At 40.5% G+C, this 23,602-nt stretch overlaps 2 protein-coding genes across 5 annotated transcripts in view; both read right to left on the bottom strand.

Annotated features, from left to right (window-relative positions):
• phf11 (PHD finger protein 11) overlaps positions 1-23,602 on the bottom strand; it is a 959,893-nt gene that overhangs the window by 579,757 nt on the left and 356,534 nt on the right. The gene's annotated exons all lie outside the window — the stretch shown is intronic.
• Positions 13,385-19,789, bottom strand: ndufa10 (NADH:ubiquinone oxidoreductase subunit A10). Its single transcript, XM_008328142.3, has 10 exons — positions 19,627-19,789; positions 19,081-19,249; positions 18,612-18,827; positions 18,451-18,537; positions 18,256-18,377; positions 18,014-18,081; positions 16,917-16,971; positions 16,727-16,812; positions 16,469-16,577; positions 13,385-13,684 (listed from the first exon to the last, which is right to left on the bottom strand). Exons 1-10 carry the CDS (start codon positions 19,699-19,701, stop codon positions 13,616-13,618), a joined length of 1,056 nt encoding a protein of 351 aa, XP_008326364.1. The 5' UTR covers positions 19,702-19,789; the 3' UTR covers positions 13,385-13,615.

Raw genomic sequence — 23,602 nt, 5'->3', positions numbered from 1 at the left:
AACAGAGCGTCTTCACATGCCGTCATAATGTAATTATTGATGATGTGTTCTGTATATATTTCCATGTACTTTGTCTTTGTATGTTAATGTGTTGTATCAGTCTGTGCCAGTATCATGGTTAGAATTTAGCCTGTGGCTACACATTAGCACATGTGTACCTAATGTGTCTCTACTGATGACAACAAATCAAACCCTACTGAACAAATACAATTTTTTTTAAATGAAGGACATTGCTGTCAACAGTTGGGCTAATGTTTCAATGACAATATCGGAGGTTTGAATGAGTCCAAAAAGTCCAACAAAACAAATAGAAATTCTTGCTCAAATACCAAACGATGTACTGAGTAATTATACCACAAGGTGGCAGCACTTAAATCGACGGTATTTCCATGATGTATTGTACCTATTAATAAAGCATAGGTGAATAAACATCTTTATTTGCATTACGTATAAAATGTCAGCCCTTCAAATCGAAACAATGTTTTACTGCACAAAGCAGAGAGAGCAGAGGGAATCCTTACTGGAATACTCTCAGTTGACATGTTATCCTCTGGAGGGCGCGTCAAAAGCAGTGTCACAATACATCGACTGGAGCAGCTCGGTGGAGGGACGGAGCAGAAGATCCAGGGGACGTTCGATTACTGTCTGACTCTGACTCACGGAGTGAGGCTCACATAATCGTGTGTCTACGCTTAGCTTCTGATTCATCCTGTCTGAAGGCTGCATCCTGCCGAGCCTCTACGTTTCATGAAACTACATGAAAACTACATGACCTCCACTGCACAGCGGGCAGGAGGTTCGCATTCAGGGATGAAAGTGACTTCAAACTTTTTCCTGCCTTCATGCTGGTAAAAACCATGGCGGTAAATGTTATATTTTTAGGGTTTTCGTCCATCTGTCCCAAAAAGACAGTAATAATAAAAGTAATATTCAAAAAATATTAGTTAAAAAAAAAATTTGTTAAATGTGTGTGTATTTATACATGAGGGTTGTGTTCAACTAAACTTCGTTAAATGTGTGTATATATACATGAGGGTTGTGTTCAACTAAACAGGCCAAGGATTTACACTAGTAGTAGAGTAAGTACAGTGTAAAACCTTACACTTATATATATATATATATAAGTGTGTATATATATATATATGTATATATATATATACATATATATATGTATATATATATCTACTTATTCACAACCCTCATGTTCACAGGAATTGAAGAAAAACACAGATACATTTTCAGCTCTAGTTTCATAGCCATCTTCTGCCACCTGTTGGAGAAGTATAGGGCCCACAATCAAGATTTTAAAAAGTTGTATAGAATATTAGGGACACCAGTAGAAATTTTGGTTTAAGTTAGCAAGAATTTAGTCATAAACCATACATTTATGTGCTTTAAGTTGCAAATTTATGAAAAGAGACTTTATCGTCATTAATTTACGTCCTGAATCTGTGTCTACGTGGCCCTGGTGCTTGGTTCTTTTTCATTTGCACTGACTAAATTTTATTTTGTCATTACAGTGTTTTACTACAGTATGTCTTTCTACTATGTTCCAGAAAAGTCTTTTTGTAGTTAAAACCTTTGGGGCCCAGATGTGTGGGGACGGGTGGAAATAACAGGTCGGATTAATGGAGCGTGGCGTGGATCAGATATACAGTGGGAGAATGGAAGCAGCTCCACATGTCCCGGAGAACTGGAGGCCATTCTCCCTGAAATATCACACTTGAACCAGGGCGACACATAAAGCAGCGGAGGCGACACTTTATCAATAACCCTATTATACAACGTGTCATGGGAGGTGACAGAGAAGTCACTCTGCCACAAGTCTGTGTGTCACATCACCACCACACGAGCCCAAGAGCTTCGGTTTGGTGTCACTTTTCTTTCGCATGTACACGTTCGAATGTGTACAATATATGTGGGTGTGTGTGTGTGTGTGTGTGTGTGTGTGAAAGGCATGTGTAAAAAGGCATGTGTAAATGTGCAAAATTAGCAATGTGTATACACCATCGCAGGACACGATCACAAGCGTGACGGCAATATTTTATCTAGAGAAACACAGCAAACAGTGATGTGAAGTTGATCCATATATTGATTCACGCCACAGGCAACAGAGGGAAGCTCTCTGGACATGATGATGGTGGAGGTGGCGGAGGATGAGGAGGCGGCGGCAGCAGCATCCTCGTGTCTGCTCTCTGCAGCTCAGAGATCAGATAGTAACATAAACACAGACAGACAGTGTATTTGGTGTAGAAACACACTGCTCCTTGGCAGGATGATGAGAATCAAGCAGCAGATTAAAGATGATGATGTTCTCAGATTCTACATAATTCATTTCGGTGAAGTGGGAATTAAAGTGATGCTTATTCACGACGAAAGAAGAAATCCATCAATGCCATTCTTTTTTCTTTTTTTTTCTTTTTTTTTTTTTGAGCCACATCACATATTTAACAAAAATCCTTAAATAAAATAATTTTCTGGATTCAGTTCACTCACAATTTACTGACTCAATGTGAAGCCTGGGCCTGTTTAGTTGAACACAACCCTCGTGTGTTCGCAGGAATTGAAGAAAGGCGTACATTTTCAGCTCTGAGGCTCTTTTTATTTTTAGTTTTTCACGTGTCTGTGTCTGTCACCACAGAACACAGACAATTTACAAGGTAATAATTAACAGTTTTTAAAACCAAGCGAAATTGGAAAATGTTCACAGCAGTTGATGTAATGATTCATGCATCAGCACCTTTAAAAGGTGCTGTTAAATTAACTCTATTGTGAAATTAGAATCCATCCCGAGTTGTTTTTAATACCAATCTCACAAGACTTCCTGATTTGTTTTATTTATTCATATCATAAATGAAAGAAATGTCCTTCTTTATTTTCCAGCTTGTAAGAAAAGGGTTTCAGATCGTAGTTCAAAGATACGTGGACCAGATTTATGCAAATCATTTTCTTGTTAAGTGAGCTGAATCGGACCTGATCACACGATGTGAGTCTCCCACCGCTCAAATATATGAAACAACATTAAACGGCATGTTCTGAGCTGCAGGTTCGACTAATGGATTCACTGGTGGGAGCTGAGTTTTATTGATTGATTTGATTAATTTGATTTGTTGTCTTTACAACATGACGTGACATTTGTGACAACCTTGGCTGGAATGTACAGTCCACATTGGCTGCAGATCCTGAACTGGGGCAGAAATGACATTTGGTGATTGGTTAGCATCTGTGTCAGAGTCAAACGTCTCTGCAGATAATAGGAGAAACAACTAGAAAAACAGCCCAAAGCTACAACAGTTTGTTTTTTCCCACCATCTTCTCAGATCAGATGAGATTTAGTAAATAAAGAATAACACCACCATCTGTGAAGACAACCACAATTCCCAAGGTCTGTATTGGTGAAGAAGAAAACAGTACAACATAACTGACTCCACACTGGAAGCTGTTGAGCTCGAACTGTGCGGATAGTCTGGTTGGTTTAGTTCTTCACAGAATATGTATGAGTTCCAGAAACTTCAAGTGAAAAGGATGGACAAAACCAACAGGCATTTGGTAGAGGGCTGAAAAAATAACAAAGAGTTCCGCACCTTCCCTCACAGACAACAACATCCCTCCAATGGCCCAAATATAAAAAGTTTGTAAAAGTTTGGATATCATTCATCATTTGGGTTAAAAGTTTGGATATCATTCATCATTTGATAGTACAAAAACTCTACCCCGATGAATCTTCCGACCAAGAGGACTCCATATAAAACTCTCTCACTGCTCCTCTTTGGCTCAATCTCCTCCCTGGTCCAACTTCGTGGCCAGACACATGAACTCACCAGGAGGTTCAGTTGCTTGCTCTTTTGTCAATATTGATGTATTCAACTTACCATCATTCACGTGTTAGTGTTGATTTAATACATTTGAAACTGTTTGTGATGCCACCCAATTTGAATGGTCTCTAATCTAGACATTGATCGTAGTATATGTATATATGTAATCTATGGCAAGACGTTTTAACAATTAAACGCTAAGTTTGACCATCTGGAATTAACGTTGTTGATATCAACGTCTTTCTGACTGGGCGTGATTTCATTTTGGATAGTGGGAATTGTCATTTGAGATATCTGTAACGTAACTTTGACTAGACGAAACGACAGTTAGAAACCTTTCTGCTGTTGTTGCTGCTTTGCCTATGACTATCCCAAACTCCAGATAGAGATATCTACAACGTTAATTCGCCAAAACGTAATTTAAGATATCTGAAAAGAAGCATGTCAATATCTTGAACTTGAGTTATGACTAGTCAGAATCAAACCGTAGATATCTCAAACCGGAATTACAGATATCTGTAATTCAGCTGCAGATATCTGTCGTTGTGGATATCCACAACTGAATTGTGAAAATCTGTCTGTTCCTGCTGTGGGTGGAGTCAATCAGTGTCATCACCCCCACCTGTGTCTGTCATCAGTCTCACTGCTGTCACCTGGTGCCCTGGGTATATATACACCTCTCTCCTTCACTCTGTTTTGGTCAGATTGTGTTTGGTTGTTCATTGTGATGGTCCTTGGTTTTTTCTGTACCTTATTTTGAGTTCTTTGTTTCTGCTGCCCAGTGATTTTTGTGACTTTGTTTTCTGGACTTTGTATATAACAAATCATCTGCACTTGAAAGAGAGTCTCCTCACATTTACAACAGATATATGTTTATAAAACAGAAAACTAGAATCCTCTTTGTGCCCTGACGAGTTGTAACCGACCCTTTACAAGGTCAACAGATGAGGAAACTGTTGTGCTAGTAGTGTGGCTAATCAGAACGGCTACTGACATGAGTGCTGCGTTTAAGGAACACTGAGCCACACAAGACCCAAGTCACAAACTGTGTTATAGTCCTCCATGGCCTGAAGCCTAGCTGTTAGCTACAGCTTGTCTACTACAGACAGCACTGGTTGTTTCAGCATTAGCAGATGCTAGCTGCGCAGGTTCTCTGGTTCAATCAGTCTCTTGTTTTTCCTCATTGTTTACACTATTTAACACTGCTGTCAGCTTCCAGCTCTTCATCCACCACCGGGCACATGACTGGCATGGCGTTAAAAGAATGAATCTCTTATTTACATTTAAAAAATGTAAATTCTTTAAAAAAAAAATGGCATTTGTCAAAGTCTAAGTACCTGTATGTCTGTGCGCATGCACGGTCGTTCTGCCTCACTGCTCTTACCCACAGGTACATATGCCCACAGCTACATCCATTCCATACTGTCAAACCAATACCTTTTTTTTGCCCCCCCTCTGCACGTAAATGCTCTGAGGCTGTTGCAGATAGCAACACTGCCATCTGCTGATAAGGAATCACCATCACTCTGACATCACTTTCAGACTGTATTTGCTGGCACAGTTAGACAACGGTCAGGGTGGAGCAGTGTAGGGAGGAAAGGTTGAGATGTTCGAGACCTCAGAGTATAGGTTCATGGGTGTAATGAAAAAGAACACGGAGATGTTTGGTGTAACCGTGGAGGAGACAGGCTGTGGGTTTGTGTTGTTTCTGTTATTGTCCCAGGCATAAAAAGAATAAATAAATAAATAAAACAAACATGTAATTTTTAGGCTGCTATTGTCTGAAACAAGCTGCCAGAAAAGAAGAGGTTTAAGAAAAACAAGGAACAGATTTAGAGATTTCAGTTGTTATCGTTCTGCACATCTCTTGCGTTTGCTTTTTTTTTTTTTTTTTTTTTTTGTCTTTTTTTCTTTTTTGCTGCTTTAATCATTTTAATTGTGTTTTGACCTTTTGGCTTTCTGTTCTCTTTTATCTCTGCAATTTTATGGCCTACAATATCTCCCCTGTTGTCTATTTTCTCTGGGTTTTTTTTTTTTGTGTGTGTGTGTTTTTTTTTTGTGTCCATGTACGCCCCCACCACCCCCATTTTTATATTTTTGGTTCTTTTGTCATTTTGTCCCTTTTGACTTTTTCCTTTGCTTCTTTAATTTTAGCCTTCTTGCTATTTTCTCATGATTATCCAAAAACCTTCATTCCCTTGTCTTTTTTGACTTGATTGCACTTCCGTTTTTATTCCCTTTTTGTCCTAACCGTTAGCCGACTCTGTTCCCTGACTGCTCCTCTGGAGTTGCCGCTGCCACAGTTCATTGCCGCTGAGAAATGAACCCAGTCCCCAGTAATCTTCACTGAGCTTCATCAACCAGCCACCGCGGCGTTTCCCCGTAAGACACGGACACAACGTCGCTACACAAGTTCGATATCTGCCCTTCTCTGTGTGGCGTTAAGTTAGTTTTAATCCAAGCAGCTGTGAGTTTTCCATGAAACTTTAAATTCTTAGTGAAATGCTCCTGCAGAAGGGATGTCAACGCCAAAAGTCGGAACACATGACAAAGCTACGGCTCTTAAATCTCTTTAAAAAAAAAAACTCATTTAGTTTCAGGGTACAAACTCAAGCCACTGATTAATGAAAGGATTTTTTTTTTTTTAATCCCCTTCCGGTCCTTGGTGGTAATCTCCAGGGTCGCAAAAGCACGGGATCAAAGGCGGCAGTGACTCTGTTTCAAGTGTGACGTGGTGATAAATAAATACTGATGAAGGAGGAGGAAACATGTAAAGTGAGATTAAAACACATCCAGGGTCTCTTAACTTACTTTTAGTAGGCTCCGGATATGATGATGAATAATGCTAATGTACCAGAAGCTAACTGCTCCTTCTGCGATACATACAAACACACTGGCTTTTTAATACATTCATTTAATGCATAACAGATGATTGGGGTCTTATTATTAATGCATGTAGCGAGGCACCGAGTTTTACACAGATTTTTACGAGCAATGTCAGCTTTTCCCAGATGGAATGGCAAAAAGTTGGTCCACAAGTTGTTGAGAAAAGGGGAGAAAAATTACAAACATTTCTTTAAATAAATAAGTAAACATGATGCATAAACAAAGCAGATAAATATATATTCTAGAAGAAAAACCCTGCTTCCAAAGTCGAGTTACTTAAATGTATAGCACCAAATCACAGCAGTTCCTGCCTTAATATTATTGACTTATTAGTCAACGCCCAGCTACAGTACTTTGTGGTGCAGTCGCGGTGTGTCAATACCCTCTCACAGACATTTCCCGTAGTCCATGTGTCCAAGTTGTTCAACTTTGGTTCCATTAGTAGTTCATGGTCTTCAGAAGAAAATGACTTTTGTAACAAAGTGTAACAGAGACTTTAGACTACAGGGATTTGAACTCAGGTCTCCCCCGTGCCATTATTAGACGTGTTATCCCAGGTGTCTCCAACTCCCAGTCCGTGGAGCAATAACGGTCCATGGGCCACGTGGTATTGGGGTGGCAGTGAAATATACTGTATATCATAATTTATTTAGTTTAAGTATCTGCTCATTTTCATTTACTTTTGTCGTATAAAGATATCTGGCAAGTATTTAAAAATATGTCTCTCAGACATCAATACTAACAGACTAAATATTTAGTGTTTTATTTTGAAAATTTACTGAGACCTAAAAAAATCCTTCAGCAGCCCTTTGATTAACAGTGCAGTCTCTATCGGTCCGCAAACCGGCTAATTCCGGTCCTTGGACAATTCTGCCATGGACAATGGTGTGTAGAGCACTTGTGTTGGTGAATGTCACTAATCCATGGTCTTCAGAAGGAAACTGCACAGGTTAAAACAGGAACTCATTTGCTAAACCCTGCACATGTTCCTAAACCTGCTAACAAACCTTTAAAAAGGTTTAAACATGGGTCAAAGGTCACCACTTTGTGTCGACGTTGGCGAGAGGATGTAGTGTAATACAGAGGCCGGCCTGCAGTCTAGATCGGTCCATTGTAAACAGGTATTGGAGACAACAGTGATCAAATACTACTGAGTATAACTAAGTAATTAATTAATTAATCAATTACTACTAATAATAATAGATAATAATGGTCATGCCAATGAACTAATCCCAACTTTTCATTATTAGTGCAACTTTTCTGGTTTGTATAAAGGTACATACAGAAGTTTTTTTTATAAATATACTCTGTCAAGATGTTTTCCAACAACACTATAATCCGACCATCATTTCCCACAGAGTTCCTCTCACTTAATAAGCTGCCTCTGCTTCCAATCCCCCTTCTCAAACATCTGAGTTACAAAGCTATTCCCTGAATCTTTTTTTTTTCTCCCCTCCCTTCTCAGACACGTCTCGGAGATGATAAGAACTCAGTATTACATTATACCCGACAGGATACTCTCCTCCAGAGTAGATTCTTTTCCATTCTCCATTAGCTGGATGTGACTGCACCACACTTGCTGTGCTGTCAATTATTCACACAGCCTTTGTCTGAGTGGGCCTGATGACCTGGCACTGGCAGTGTGAGCAGACGAGCTCTCACTTCAGCGCCTGCCAGGCGTCTGGACTTCACTTTCTGCTGACTGACCAGGCCAAGGGAGAACTGATTTCTTACTCTGTTACCCCATGAGTGACCTGTGAAGTACTGTTTTGTTTTTTTTTTCTCCCCCATTGCTGGAAAAACACTCCATTGGTAAGCCAAGTGTTATCCCCTGGTCATTAAATACTAACATTTTGGGTGCGAAGCTCTGGTTCCCAGGCCCCCAGCAGCCGATGACCTGAGGCGGTCTCTCCCACTCTGAAACTCTCTGCATTCATTGAGTTTCCTGGCTGACGCTCTTGCTGGTTTTAGGGTTAGGCTTTGGGGTTGCTTTTCTGCACTTTTCTCAATGCTGGAATAAACGTGTCTGCACAGCTGCTTAGGAGATCAGCCAATAGGAACAACCTCATCTCCTTGGAATTGCCCTGAAATTGGACAAAGTCTGAAAGAACAAACCTACTTTCCTAAGACTGGATTGGAAGCCTGGAGATAGGGTACAGATTTATTTTGATCACTAAAACAGAATGTAAATAGAGTGGGGATTGTTGTTGTTATTTAGGTCATTTTTTCAGTTGTTTTAGTAGGTGAGACCACGCAATGTTTTCTCTGATCGTAACAATATTGCATTTAGAGATGTGCGATAATATCGGCTGACTGATATTAGCATATCTCTTTTTTTTTTTTTTTCTCTCCGGTAATGAAAACCCGATAATGTAATGTGTTGGAATCACTTTAAAAATGTATTTTGTGCCGACAATGCTAATTTAAAAGTAGGCGAGATATGTCATGTGAAAAATGGTATCAATCAATCTGATTGGACGGATCGGTTGCCTCGATTCGGCCAGCTGTGGGTTGCCAGTTGATGTCCGCTGACATTGAACGTGTGTTTTCGGAGGCTTCAATTTCCGGTCAGACAACGAGCTTGCATCAGAGGAGCCTCACTGATTGCAGGCAGTAAGTCAGTGCACAGCTGACAAGCTGACTGACACAATGGTGTCAGTCAGCTCTTTTACGAGGGACCGTAGACTGATAAATAATGTCGAGGACAAGGATTTTACTGCAGGGAGTCTATGAAAAGTGAGTGGGTGGAAAAGCCCACTGAGTGTTCCTGCACGGTGATTGGACCAACTGTTTGGGAGGTGGCTCCGTTTTATTGACAGCACTTTAAAATTTGCACTAGAACATTTTCTTCCTATACACAGACGTACTGCGTCGGTGTTCACTTTCTTTGTTTACATTGAAAACAATTCTTCACCTTTCCGGTTTTCCAGGGCAGCAGTGTTACTGTTATATACACTAGGTCACTGCAGATAGTCGGAAAAAGAGGTCATCTCGGAGTCTTCCACTAGAGATACTCCATGTTATAATTTCCCATGAGGCAGGATGGATCTGAAATAAAAGATATTCTTTGTACTTTGAAAGCCTTATTCAAACATGGGTTAGCTGTTGGCCGTCACTTTCCACAAAACCGAGGAGTCTAGAGCAGAGGTGTCAAACTCATTTTCTCCGGGGGCCACATCAGCAATACAGTTCCTCTTGAAGGGCCGGTTGTAAATGAAAAAGACTCTATAGATCAGAGGTCCAAACCCCTGGTCCACAGACCAGTACCAGACCGTAGGTCATTTTTGATTCTGGGCTGCAAACCCTCCAGACCACCACCAATCCCCCCCCCCCCCCCCCCCCCCCCCCCAAAAAAAAAAAAAACCTCTGCCACCTGGTAGTCCCTGTGGACTAGCTAAGGTGCCCATGTGATATGTAAAAATAATTCTAGTCAACAATAGGGTTGAAAAATTGTACTGTTACTGTGCTTTTTGAATCAGTTACATCGAGTGTCTGCCATTGGATGTCCCAGAACTGATTATTATTACATTGTTTGCGAAGTCTGTATCAAACAAGGAGCTCTTTGTGTTACTGAATGCCCTTGAAGTAGCTCTCAAAAAGGTTGGAGACCCCTGGACTAAGGTTTTTTCTTAGTGAATGCTGTGCTGTGCATCGTGTTCTCTGTGCTGTTTATCACCTGCATGAATTCAGTATGTAAACGGCTTCCTACGGGGCGCGAAATTAACAGCGGAATCATTGTGGAACCAAGTGAGAATGATGTCATTTGGTGTCGTCTGCGCCGCCAGTTGTATCAACATTATGACAAGTTTACACCGACGGAGTACCCCAGCTTTAAACTGCAGTATTCTCTACTGTATGTGCTGTATGTTACGGTCAATGACAAGCTCGTTTATTTCTTTACCTTCAGGTTACTTTTCTGTCACTATCATTCCTCACCTCTTTACTTTCCGGGGGCAGTCTGAGCTTGTTATAAGGGATGTAAGTGTCTCCCAGCCCTGAAATATAGCAACTCCTCAGACAGAAATCCTCTCCAGCGCTCACAGCGACATCCCATTCAGCACGGAGCACTCTGATCCGTCACAGAACCTTCCGACTGAGCCCCCTTGGGCTTGTTTGTGGCACTTTGGGTCTCAAGTGTCGGCTGAGGGAATAACATTGCTTCTGTGGCTGCCGTAACTTTCATCAAGTTCCAGAGTTTACAGAGGCTGAAGGAGCTTTGAGCTGGAGGGGCAGACAAAGCCTCTGCTTGGCTCATAACTGTCTCTGAAAGCAGAACCTTTGAGAACCTGGACTGTCTTCTGAAGATTGCATTATCCAGCACTGCCTGGTGCAGGGGATAATTTGGCACCAGAGGAAAGTCTGGGGCTAATTAGGAGCTGGTTATTAATATGACAAGATAACAAAAGGTTTGCAAGTTAATCGCAGCTTTCTTACCCACCAGTGGTGATTAACTTCAAATAGAAGTCTGCGACTGCTCTTTAAATAGTCTTAGAACAATTCATATAATTATCGTTGAAGACCCATTTATGGTGGGATCAGGAACGTAATTCTCCTTCCATTAAACATGGCTTTTTTGTATTTCTCCTCCTTCAGAACTACATCCCTGAGGATTCGGCTTTTTTTTTTGTAGATGACAAGAAATAAGATGCAAATGGGGCAAAAGATATTTTTGGATGAAAAAAACTACTTTTTTGCGAGGCTGCCGAACTTTGTGATCGGCAGTTGCTTCCACTGCTTCTTTTTCCAGTCGAAGAGTAGCTTGTAGGAAGTGATGATGTCGTTGATTTTGTTGCTAAATTGGACTGATCGAACCATATCATCGTCCCATTCTTTTGACATCTACAGTAGTCGTGAATCTGCGAAAGATGAACCGCAAAATAGCGAGGGACTACTGTAACTAATTATTATTCTTTGACTTTCATGTATAAAAATCAGTTCAAATAAAATGTTGAAAATAACAAAATGTCTATTCAGTAATCTGCTACTCTACAACACAGTATAACAAACAGGATCAAAATCTAATTCTAGGAGAGAGAAAAAAATGTCTCTAGTGCGTTCAGAATCTGTGCTGTCAAAACGGGGTCACAAGCTAAAAAAAGGTTGGAAACCACTGGACTTTTGAGAATTCCCATCATGGCTCTTTTGTCCATGCTGTCAGTGTGAATGAATGAGTGACTGATGACTGTAGATTTATCTCCTTTACCACACAGTTCACGGTCATTCATTTCTGCCCTTTGGGAACACTGTGGCTGAAGGTAAAGGTCAGCCTGTCCCAGCTGAATCTGACCCACATAATGTGACTTTAGTCTCTGTCCATTTGATATCACGTTAAAGGCAGTGTATGCAGACGTCGTATTGTTTCGCAGGTAATAAATGGACCCTATGCTAGCTATGTCAAAGTCAATCACTAATGGGGAATTAAACACAGTTTTTGGTCCTGTTTACGACACGATACGACTACAGCAGCCCCCGTTTGAAAAGAGCCACAGAATATGACTCTGGTCCCTGTAGTACATAGGCCAGGCCTGTATGTGGTGCCGTGTGAACCACGTTCTAACATACTAACACCAGAAGAATTTGAACTGGAAAGTTCAGATTACTGGAAAAGAACCCACAGCGCAAGCGTATAAATCAAACTGTAAACAAACTTGATGAAGAAACAAAATGGCTGAGATGGCTAACTTTAGCACAAGTAGCTGAATTAGCTTGTCTAGCACAGTCAGAAGGAGCCTGGAGTAAAAGGTGACAGAGTGGCGGGGTTGACCGTATTGTGCCACTCTGCTCCCTCTGGTACCCATATATGGTGAGGACTCCGCCCCAACATTCGTCTAAACACGAGGCCAAATCGGCGTTGTTGCTCTGAAACCCAGAGCCATATCATCACTGCGTAAACAAGCCTTTAGCTGCGAGCCACACAGGATCAATATTTACTACTAGAACCATACAACCATACAAAGATCTGGTGGGCCGCATAAAATGACAGGATGAGCTGTATTTGGCCTGTGGGCCTTGAGTTTGACACGCGCCCATCGGATTGGTGAAGTTGCTGATTCGAGCAATCACACCCCGTGTCAGTGCCCTGTTTCCACATGCTTTAGTGTAGCAACTCGTGCTTGTTCATACTGTGTGTGTTCGCGTCAGTGCATCGGAGGTCACATTGTGTCCCCAAGGCGGCCGATATGTGCCACAACCTGCCTGTTGCTAAGCTGCAACCTGCTCTGGGGTCGATCAATCTAGCGCTGCGAAATCAGATTGTGCGAGTCTGGGTGCTGTGCACCAGACTGTTGAGGTGAAGAGGCAGCTGAGGCAAATGATGAGGGCGTACTTGAGGGAGATCTCAGCGTTAGATCTCGCTGCCGGGAAACGGCAAGTCATTGGAGATTTAGCCCACGTGTCTCTGCAGCACACGCTGCCACCGAGCCCGGGTTTATCCTCATATCAGTGCCGGTGATCAGCTCTTGATTACAAAAGGGGAGAGGAAAACAGAGTAATCAAGTGTTTTCAACAGGGCAGCTGCAGTGAAGAGACAGTGGGTTAAATATAATATATAAAAAAAAAGAAGTTTATGCCATGAAGGGTTTTTAAGCTTGTCTTAAAAAACAAATCTTATGCAAACACTAATGTTGAAAGATGGAATATAAAATGGTGTCATTTAGTTTAGTAGTAGTTTAATTTCTAATCTCTTTTCACTTTCCTTTGCCTTTATTTTCACCTAAGATTCAGCATCCACACAAAACACAAGACGAGATAAGATTCAAAATGTATTATTTTCTTTTATACACATGTTATCATTTCGGATGTACACTGCATGGCGGCTGGACCGATCCTGGTCAGAGAATCCAGAGTTCAGCCGAGGAGCAGATGGGTCAGAGGAGAGATTTGGAAAAGTGAGGAGACTGTGAAATCATCAACCTTCACTTCAGCCAGACGTTTTTGTCCCCCATGTCTGTGTTGTAACCGGGAGCGTACTTTTTCCCTGGGAGCTGCAAAGAAATGGAAACAAAAGAAATAATTAATTTGAGTAAATGATCCAGAGAATATGTATGTGTGTATATATATATATATATATTTACATAATTGTTATCTTATGTCATAATTATTATATATAGACGATTTTGCAATGCCAAACAACTCAACTGCAGAATGTTGGGGGGGGGGGTTCAAAGTAAAAATATGCCTTAAGCCTGAAGGAGGCAGGATTACTAAAAGTTGGACAACTCCTCACAAGCCTCAAACATCTTGGCCTCAGACTGTTGAACTGACATCAAGGCTGCCGAGGTCCTTGTGCGACTTTACTACACAACTTTAAACGTGTAGACAGACATTACATGGATATTACATTACTGGATCAGGGCGGATCCAGGCTCATGACAGAATGTCGGGTCACAGCCTTCCGCAGCATAATGCAGTGTGACTTATTTATTTATTTAGTTTTTTGCAGCAGGGAAGGAGGGAGGAGGGGAAAAAAATCCCCAGTCAATAAACAGAAAAGGTCAAACCCAAATGTTTCCCTGCAAGACTGATGATACCGAAAGCCCCGCAGAATATTCCACATCTGACATTTGCCTCCATGTAACTACCAGTCGCTCAATATTTCAGCCGAAGAAAATTACTTCAATCACACCGACAGTGAGGCTCGGGGCTTTGCGTCACAAAAGGTAAAAAAAAAAAAATCATAAAAATAACTCAATATAAAGAGGATTAGTTTCGATGAAAGGCATGGTGTCAGTTTGACTAAAGTCATATGGACCACGGACGTGATAACTAATCGTCAGATGGGAACGAAACGCTGAAACAAAAGAGCAATGTGTCCGCCTTAAATGTCAGGACGTCGACACAGCTGCGCACTTAATGGCCAGGAGGAAGTCTCAGCGCCGAGGTCTGTCCACATCCTTCAATTCATTACGATGACAAGGGTTTCCTGACGGTGAACTTCCACAGTACACATGCTAGAATAATTCTGTTCTACACCTGTGGTCATCTTGATCAATGAAGGCAGTCGAGGAGGCCCAGGCACAACAGGACATGATCAAGAGGTCCTTAAAAATGTTGGTATTAAGACTAGTCACCTGTCCAGGGCGAGAGGACATCCCTGTTGATCAACCAACGCACAAGCGTTGGCTTTAACTTCCCTTTGACAACACAGGCCAAACAGTATAAACATCAATTTTTTGGTTTCCAATTTTCTGGTACATGTGACTTGTTGATAGTGATAAGTGTTGTTCAGCAAAAAAAAAGAAAGAAAACTAAATTCTCATCACAAGTAATTTTGAAAAATTTCCTGCAAATTGCTCTCTGCTTTGCTCTTCAGTTCCACTTAGAATGAAGTGCTTGGTGACTGGAATGAGGTACTACATGAAAATGGTTCCTGTGCACCCAACTTTCTGACAAAGGAAAAATCTTTTCAATGACTTGAAGAAACAAAAAAAATTGAAGACCTCTATTTACCCTCGTCTTAAAATCAGTACAAAATGTAATAAATAATAATGAAGTCCAAATGTAAACTCCGTCTTTATAAGTAATAAATGCTGTGGGTAGCGAAAGATAACAAAAAAGGGTTTTAACTAGAGATGTCCTATATAATACTAATAACCGCCCCTTTATATCAGTATGGATTGATATTGGAATTGGAAATGAAATGTTTGGACAATATGGACAAAAAGTTAATATCCGACATCCCTAGTTTTAACTGCCAACATGAGCAGGGACCGCAGCGCTAGTGAGTGCTTTTGACAACCAAACTCATCAACTACATGTTCTGTCACACTAAACAAACACACACAGGACCAGACCAACTCCAGTATGTCTGAAAAAATATAACACAGACGTTAGGACATTTAGGTTGTCTAACCTGCTACTGTAACTTTGATTAAAATCGTCAGGTGAAGAGACCGGTACCTGTTTCAATCACCACGACATCCCCAGTTCTCGCTCCTCTCTCTCTTCCTCCACCGTCTCTAAGTGACTGCTCATTGTGAAAACCGCAGCCTTTTCCCTCTTTGTAATATGCTAAAGCCTTGACCTTGCTACAGTACATGAAGCGCCACTATATGAATATAATTGAACTGAATTCCTCTGAGGTTTCTGTGACCCCTGCAGAACGAACATGACGGCAGTGAAGGTGTCACCGTGTATGAGAACAGGAGCCTCGGAGGGATACGGCTCAAAGTTTGGCTAAAACCTTCCCTTTATTGTCGTGTGCTCCTGCTGCCACCTAGTGTCGACAAAGTGGAGGAGCATATGGCAGGGTTTCATGAGGACTCATTCGGGCTCATACTATGGATGGACTGCGAAGAACAATTGTAGTTTTCATAAAGACTGGCTACCAATACTTGTGTGTATAAATACACATATCTATGTATATAGATATACCCTCTCTACATATACACACATAATAGTGACTGTCAAACCAACAGCAGTGAAATGTTTCAATACTGTTAGATGTCTGTGTAAATCCCATTGATGCTGAAAAAACTTTTGCAAAAATCTCACAACATATTAATTCAGCGCATGTTTACACAGCACCTTATGGCAAACTTGGCCGACACAGCAGTTAGAATTCAGTGGCACTAAGTAAGCACTTCAGCAGCAGCTGGTGAGCAAAACATTTCAACTACTAATCAGAGGAACAGAGCTGCACTTTCAAAACATTTTATGCGCTCAATCAAAACTGTAGGCTATGTCCTTTTTAAATTTCTTCAACAAATCCTGATCAGACGATAGTGCTACAGAACCACTGTTGTGTTTTAGGTTCTGTCTCCACGTACCAATTTGAAGGCATGGTACTTCTCGTCAAACTCATGCGCCCCGATGGTAATCTCCGGGATTAAATTGGGTATTATGGCCAGGTCTACGACACGTTTCTTGTTTTGCACTCTGTAAATTGGTATAAGAAAAAAAATTCAAGTCAAGGGCGGTGCTCATAACAGCAACTACAGCAACATTTTCACCTGGACTTTAAAGATGGTGGCTGTAATTTTGGGATATTTAAAAAGTAAATGTTTTTGAATTTCGGAGAAACTTACAAGATCCTGATGTAGTGCAGGGCAATGTCGTCCAATTCCACCCACGGACCTTTGTTGTACTGCAAAGCCTCAATGTCTTCCAGAATCTGTGGACAACAGTTTAACGTCACGCAGTTAAATGAAATAAATCAAAGAATTTGTAAGACGTTTGGTCGATTTAAGAGCAGTGACTGTCAACGTCACTCATTACCATTTCCATATCCTGGGATTTCTCAGTGTCATAGTAGAGAAGTTCAGCCTCCTCACTGGGAAAAAGACAAAAATGAAAATCTTTTTTTAGGTAAAAGATAAGAGTTTAAACACATGACAGTTTGATTGTGTTGAGAATTAGGAATGCCACAATCGCTCAAAATACAAGCAAGGCAATTTCAACGACTTGTGTTTTGACTTTTTATAAGACCATTAAGGGTTAGATGAGTAGCATGGAGTCTGAGATTAAAAACATAATTTCTATTCCATTAAATTAGCAGAAGGATTCAAACCTTTTCTCGCACTCGTCTCCCTTAAAAGACTTTCACATAAACCTCACACAGACAATGTAAAGTGACGTCCACCAGCTTTGATGTTTGTAAATGTGCAGAGTCAGGATTCTTTTTTTTTACCCTCTCTCAACACCTATTACTGTAGACCTGATGCCTTGTCCAGCCATAAAATTTAATTTTCTGATGACACCACCAACATCGGGCTCATCAAAGAAGGAGGTGACTCAGCAAACAGTGGTGAAATAAAGAGACTGTCAGGAAGTTACTTGACACTGAGCCCCAGAAGAACCAAGCAGTTAGGTCAGACTGCACATCTAACGCCTTTGGGTATAAATAAGGCGGATGTGGAAGAACGAGAAAACCTTCACTGGTCGACAAGACCTGGGATGGCCCTTAGTGAGAATGTCATACAGAAAGACAAAGCCACCTTAATCATGGCTCAATAGACTAACGTCTACCTCTAAATTTTAGGGACAGGTTTGTCCCGGGATGAAGATTTTTAGGTTTTTGAACCAACGAGAAGACAGTCAGTAACAGCTAGAGCCAATGGCCACAGCGATCGTTCACAGATTGTTACAAATGGGTTAATTTAAGTAAACCTTTCAGACTTCGTTGTGTTAGTATTGGAGTCAAAGTAAACCCTTCAGACTTCGTTGTGTTAGTATTGGAGTCTGGAAGGTGTATTATTTTGAAAAATTGCCAGATGATATTTAAATTAATTAAGTAAATGGAATCCTCTGGCTTTTTTTTTAATTGCTTAAATTATTAATTATTTCCGGCCCAACACAAAATACGTTTATTTTACCTCATCGCAGGCAGGAACTTGTTCTTGTATCGGTCTTCAATGTGCTTCAAATATGACAGGGAGACATTCTGAAGATGGGGATGAAGAGATGTGGTTCAAATCAGTGAATAAACAGGGCTCTTACAGTTTAACTGAAGAAAAAATACATTTAAGACTTTATAAAAACACGAAGATGCAATATTTAAATTTTTTTTTTAATTGCAAGTACATGCAAGTGTGGTTTTACCAAAGAGTTCACCTACCTTGCCACTCTGTTTCAACTTAGTGTGCACCTCCTCAGCCGGCACATCGATGTAAATCGCACAATGTGGGGGCACGTAGTCACAGATGCTGATCTCTTTGATCATTTGGTAATGTTTTACACCTAAGGGTCACATTTGAAGTGTAAGTGTAACGTTTAACAAAATCTAATTTGTAAGTCACAGTGGAAGACTTACTATTCCTACTGATGTACCCCTCTTTAAACATGGCATGCAGGAAGACCTCATCACTATAGGGAGAACGCTCCAGAACCACTCCTTGGCCTAAAACACAAGATAAAGAATTTAAAAAAAGAAATGTTTAATTAGTATTTTTGTTTTTTGTATGGTGCCATTACCTGTAGAGAAAAGATGTTCAAGGGCATCGCTGTATTGAAGCAGTCTCATGAGATACATCCACAACTGCAACCTGGAGCTGTTTCCATCAGGTGCTTTGGGGTCTTCGTAGAACTTCTCCATACTGCACATCCCATTATAATCAATGTGCAGTGGCTCCTTCTCTCCCAGCACCCTGTCCAAGTAAAATTGGTCCGCCTCAGGCATGTAGAGCATCCCTGCAGATACCAAAACACCAGTTACTGAACACATGTACATTTAACAACAAATTTTGTTTGTTCTCACAAGAAAAAAATCATGGGCCTTTAAGTGATCTTTAAAATATGCATTTAAAAAAATGTATGTAGGATTTTAAAAATATAAATGAATGCATTTAAGACAGATGTTAATGAATATGAAACAATCTGAAAAAGGAAAACATCCAAACACATATATAAGTCGATTCTACTGTTCATGTAGTGTGACAGTTACCCAGGCTTTCTGCCAGTTTCTTAGCCAGTTCTCCCTTCCCCGAGGACAGGTTTCCATCCACAGTAAATATTCTGCTGAGGTGATTAAACCGTGTTGTTGTTCTTTCACCCATCAAATAGGCTAAGTGACCATATCTTAGACTCCTCGTTGAGCTTGTGGATAAACATGCCTTTGTAGGACACAAAATACCAGAAAGAAAAAAAAACACAGATTATGATCATCAGTGCAACATGCATCATCATTAAAACGCGTTTTGTTGTGAATCTTAATTGATCCGCTTTGGATGACGTTCTTCGGCAAAGAAGTAAACATCAGCAGTTAATTAAATGGTTCAATAAAACGTCGCACACATTCTACAAAAATATCAAATATTACCGAATGGAAATTCATTACTGCCTTTTGTCGACATTGTAAACAAACCGACTGTTGTTATGATGACAGCTAGAAGCAGTGCTGGCTGCAAACAAGCTAGCTAGCTAGCCTTACTTGTCCTTGGCATTCACAAGGTACAAATAAGATATTTAATCCAAACGTTTCTGCACATACCTTCTGTGCAACATTTGCTGCCCTGAAAACAGTTGTTCCCGATGGGATGATTTGCCCGATCACCCTCAGGGCCATGTTTACCTTCCTTATATACCTTCGACCTGACCCGAGGAAGAACAGTAATTCTTGACGGCAATGGAATTCTGCGTCACAGTTGGGGCCTTCGTATAGTCTCGTCTCATATAATACACGTCAAGAACCGTCCCTTCATTCGCCTGAATAAATTCCACCCTTGACGCGTAAATGTTATAAATAGAAGATAAACGTTTCGGTACATAAACCAAAGACAACATTGACTATCCTCATTTAAAGAAATACCGTCCGGCGGGGTTAAAAGAAACTTACCTTTGTGATAAACTGTTCAACTACCCTTAATTTAAATGTAAATATTACACTTTTAAGTGTATGCAATAAAAAAAGAGACCTGTTCTTGGCACCATGTGTCTGCTTCCAGAAATTAAAGTGTTCTCTAGAGGTTTAACCTTCACAATTTTCTTAAATACAATTGGAATATACTTAAAACACTCTTAAAACTAGTTGTTGACTTTTCGTGCTGCCCTAGTTTAAGACCCAAAGGTTTTTTGCTTCTTTTATTCTGCATTGATGAAGTAAAATGAGATACGTTTTTTGTATTTGTGTAATTTAAGACAAAACGTCAGTAAATCAATAGTGTCCGTATCTGTTTTTGTTTTACAACAGCACCAACATGGCCATGTCCTTCAATACACAGTCCACAAATCTTCGTTCAGCCCTAACGTTTTCTTCAGCTTCTTACATCTTTAACATTCTTCGCTCAATTTATCCATTGTCTCTTTTTGGTAGATGTCCATTAAAGCCCCACCTCTCTGTCTTGATACCAAAATATTTTTCAATGTTAAAAAACAAACAAACAAACAAACAAAAAACTGACAAAGCAGACTTTAATCATCTTTTTGTCTAACACAAATGTATTATACAGTTCATATGGTTTTCATGCAGTTTGAAAACTAAAACTTTCAAACTGAGTTAGCCAAACTGTGTTAGCCTGAAGCTAATGTTCCCTGATGTCACCCTCCGTGGAACTTGAAACGACATGATCTCACTTTCAACTCATTTTAACCCCTGCATTAATGATCACATCAGAGGGAAATTATACCTCAACAAGGCATTAAATCATGTTTTCAATGCGAGTTATGTTAAGGACCTGGACTGGAGTGTCAAACAAGGCTTGTCCTTTTATTATGTCTTTCTAACAGAGTAATTATTCACCAGAGGTACAGCTAGTTACAGAGGTGTGGTGCTTGTCGACTTGATCCTTATAAATAGCCTTTCATTAAACCATTGTGCATCATCTAAAACGCACAAGGAGAACAATGACAAAAGTCTGTTCAACAAAAACGTAAATAAATTGTTAATTATCTCCATAATTCAGATTTTAAAAAACATGCTAATAAATTACCATCTCCAGTTTCTCACGTTTTCACGCACTTGTGTGTTTTCCCTGCAGCTACGACCTCATTATGTTCGGAAACTGCTTTTACATAACACCTCCAACTTGTCAGCGTACTTGTGCAGCTCCCAGGCTGTTTACCTCGGTTGGCATGGAAACCGGCAGTCAAAACATAGCTGACAATCGACTCGACCACTTCATATTTCATAGGCCACACCGCGTGAGTGCCAGCGAACAGTCGAGTTCGCTTGCACAAACTTGGCAGCAGTAATGTTTCAATTGTTCAAAAAAACAAAAACAAATAATGATCGCCTTATCATCTGACATCTCTTCCTGTTCTTGAAGGAGATTATTGTGGCACTATTGGTTTCAAATACATGCACTGCAGTTTTAAAAAACGTTTGCAGAACAACAATAAAGAGGAGAAGAAGTTCACCTGTGTTTGTACTTACGTGAGTCGTACAGACTTTCTAAACTCCCAGACACTTATTTATACGTTGCAGTTGTAGGCGTCAAGCTACATTTAGCCCACAACATGTGTAGGCAATTTGTAGTAAATGCATCAATGGAAATCCACATTGTGTAGCCGAGGTTGGAATTGGTCCCACAGGAATGTGACACGACACAAAAAGAATTCAATTCACATCTGATTCATCTGTTTTACATCGGAGGTGTTTATTTTGAGGGTTGTTTTCAACTAAGGAAGTATACGGAAGTATCTCATCCTATTTGCCTCATCTTACCCTCATACGAACAGAAAGGTAGGAGTGAAGACGTTTCTCACAGGAAATGATGCCAAAACATCCGTAGGAATGTGTCAACTTGGTATTTTGTTGACACAAATTTCTGTCCCTTAACGTCTCATCCAAAAACCAAGATGAGCTTTGGTTATCAACACTCCTCAACATTCATACGATCAGCCTGTGTGACCAAGAATCCGATTTTTTAAGGCATATTACCGTTACATAATCCAAACTGTACTCAACCTCCAGGGCATGGAACCAGCATTGCACTATGAGGACAGATTTAACTCTAGTGATTCTCTTTAAAATTAAATTAGAGTGGTGAAGTCTATCACCACACTTATACCACATCTTTATGAATAATGTAGTACGTTAGGGCAGTGTTTCCCAAACTTTTTTTCTGCAACCCACCTGAGGGTCGCGACCCAGTCTTTGGGAAATAATGCGTTAGGGAGAGACAAAAAAGTGTGGCTCATGAAGGGGAGGGGGAGCAGATCCTGATTTAATTTCCAGTATGTTTTGTAAACGTGGGTAGTGGTCTCGAAACGTTCGTGAAATAAACCAACGTATCACAACATACCCTAGCTTCTCTAGGAAAATTGTTAAGTTAATGTTTGTTATTTAAAGATGTTGCCTGCAGTGATACAACAAGCTTTCTGTGATTTTCTTTTTTTTTTGTTGACTTAACTCAGTGTTTTTCACCCCACACAGGATCACCTGGAAATGTCTATTAAATGGTACTGACAAAAATATTTTTTCAACTAATTATTATTCTTTTTAAAATCAAATGTAGCATTTAAAAATATCTGAGCTGGCACATGTTGATTAAAGGCTGCGGTCATGTGACTGCACAAGTGACAACTCCTTGAGTTCCCGCACTTCAACCTGTCTAAACACAAAATCTCTGTCAGTACGGAATACCATTTTTTTCATAATTCATTGTTTGAGAGATTATGTGTTCAGTATTAATTTTCAGCCTTGTAAAGACAAGCTCGCCTAACTGCACAAAATGTCACTGTGCACTAATCTGTCAAAAACAAATTCAAAAAACGAATTCTAGAAGTAAGACGAAATGTCTCTTGGGGGGTTGCCAGAAATTTGTGATGTCAAAATGGGGTCCGACTGCCTTAACTCCAACCCTTATTTGCAACAGGACAAGTAGTTGTGCACACATGGACAATTTGGTTTGCTAACCTCTCTGCTGCCATCTGGGTGAAATCACTGGTTGTACAAACAGCAATTTTCACCCAGGTTGTCTAGGTTATTGCTGCCTACTGGGCAGAACAAATTTCACCAAATTTAGGCAGCGTTTTACCAAAATTACCGGACTTGGCTTTAAAACAAAAAAAACCCTCCATGCTTCATTTAGGGAACGACGTGTGCAACAGAGTGTGTGCCACTGATCCTTCGCAGACAGCACTGAGAGATAAGTTCCCACAAACAAACACACACGCTGGTAGGCTGCCAACGCTTTCTTGAGCATACATCCTGACACACAGGAACTGGATTAATTAGTACACAGTAAAACAACAATGGTGCACATTCAGGTCTCATGCAGCTGAAACCCAGTGAAGGCCAGCGGAGAGCCTGAGCAGTTCTACCGCATGTCTGCCAAATTTCCCCTGGTTTAACAGCAGATTTTATTTCGCTCCTCTGCAGTTTGGACCGGTTTAACAGTGCCAGTGGGAAGGAGGTTTGTCTGCGCTGTTTATCATTATAACAACTGAAAGGCACGACAACCAAAATAGCAGGCTGCAGTTTCTGCTCTCCACTGGGCTTGCCTTAAATCATACCGAGAAACTTT

Source organism: Cynoglossus semilaevis, chromosome 16 (genome assembly GCF_000523025.1).
Source record: "Cynoglossus semilaevis isolate Cse_v1.0 chromosome 16, Cse_v1.0, whole genome shotgun sequence".
NCBI lineage: Eukaryota > Metazoa > Chordata > Actinopteri > Pleuronectiformes > Cynoglossidae > Cynoglossus > Cynoglossus semilaevis.
This window is presented reverse-complemented; position numbering and strand designations above follow the sequence as displayed.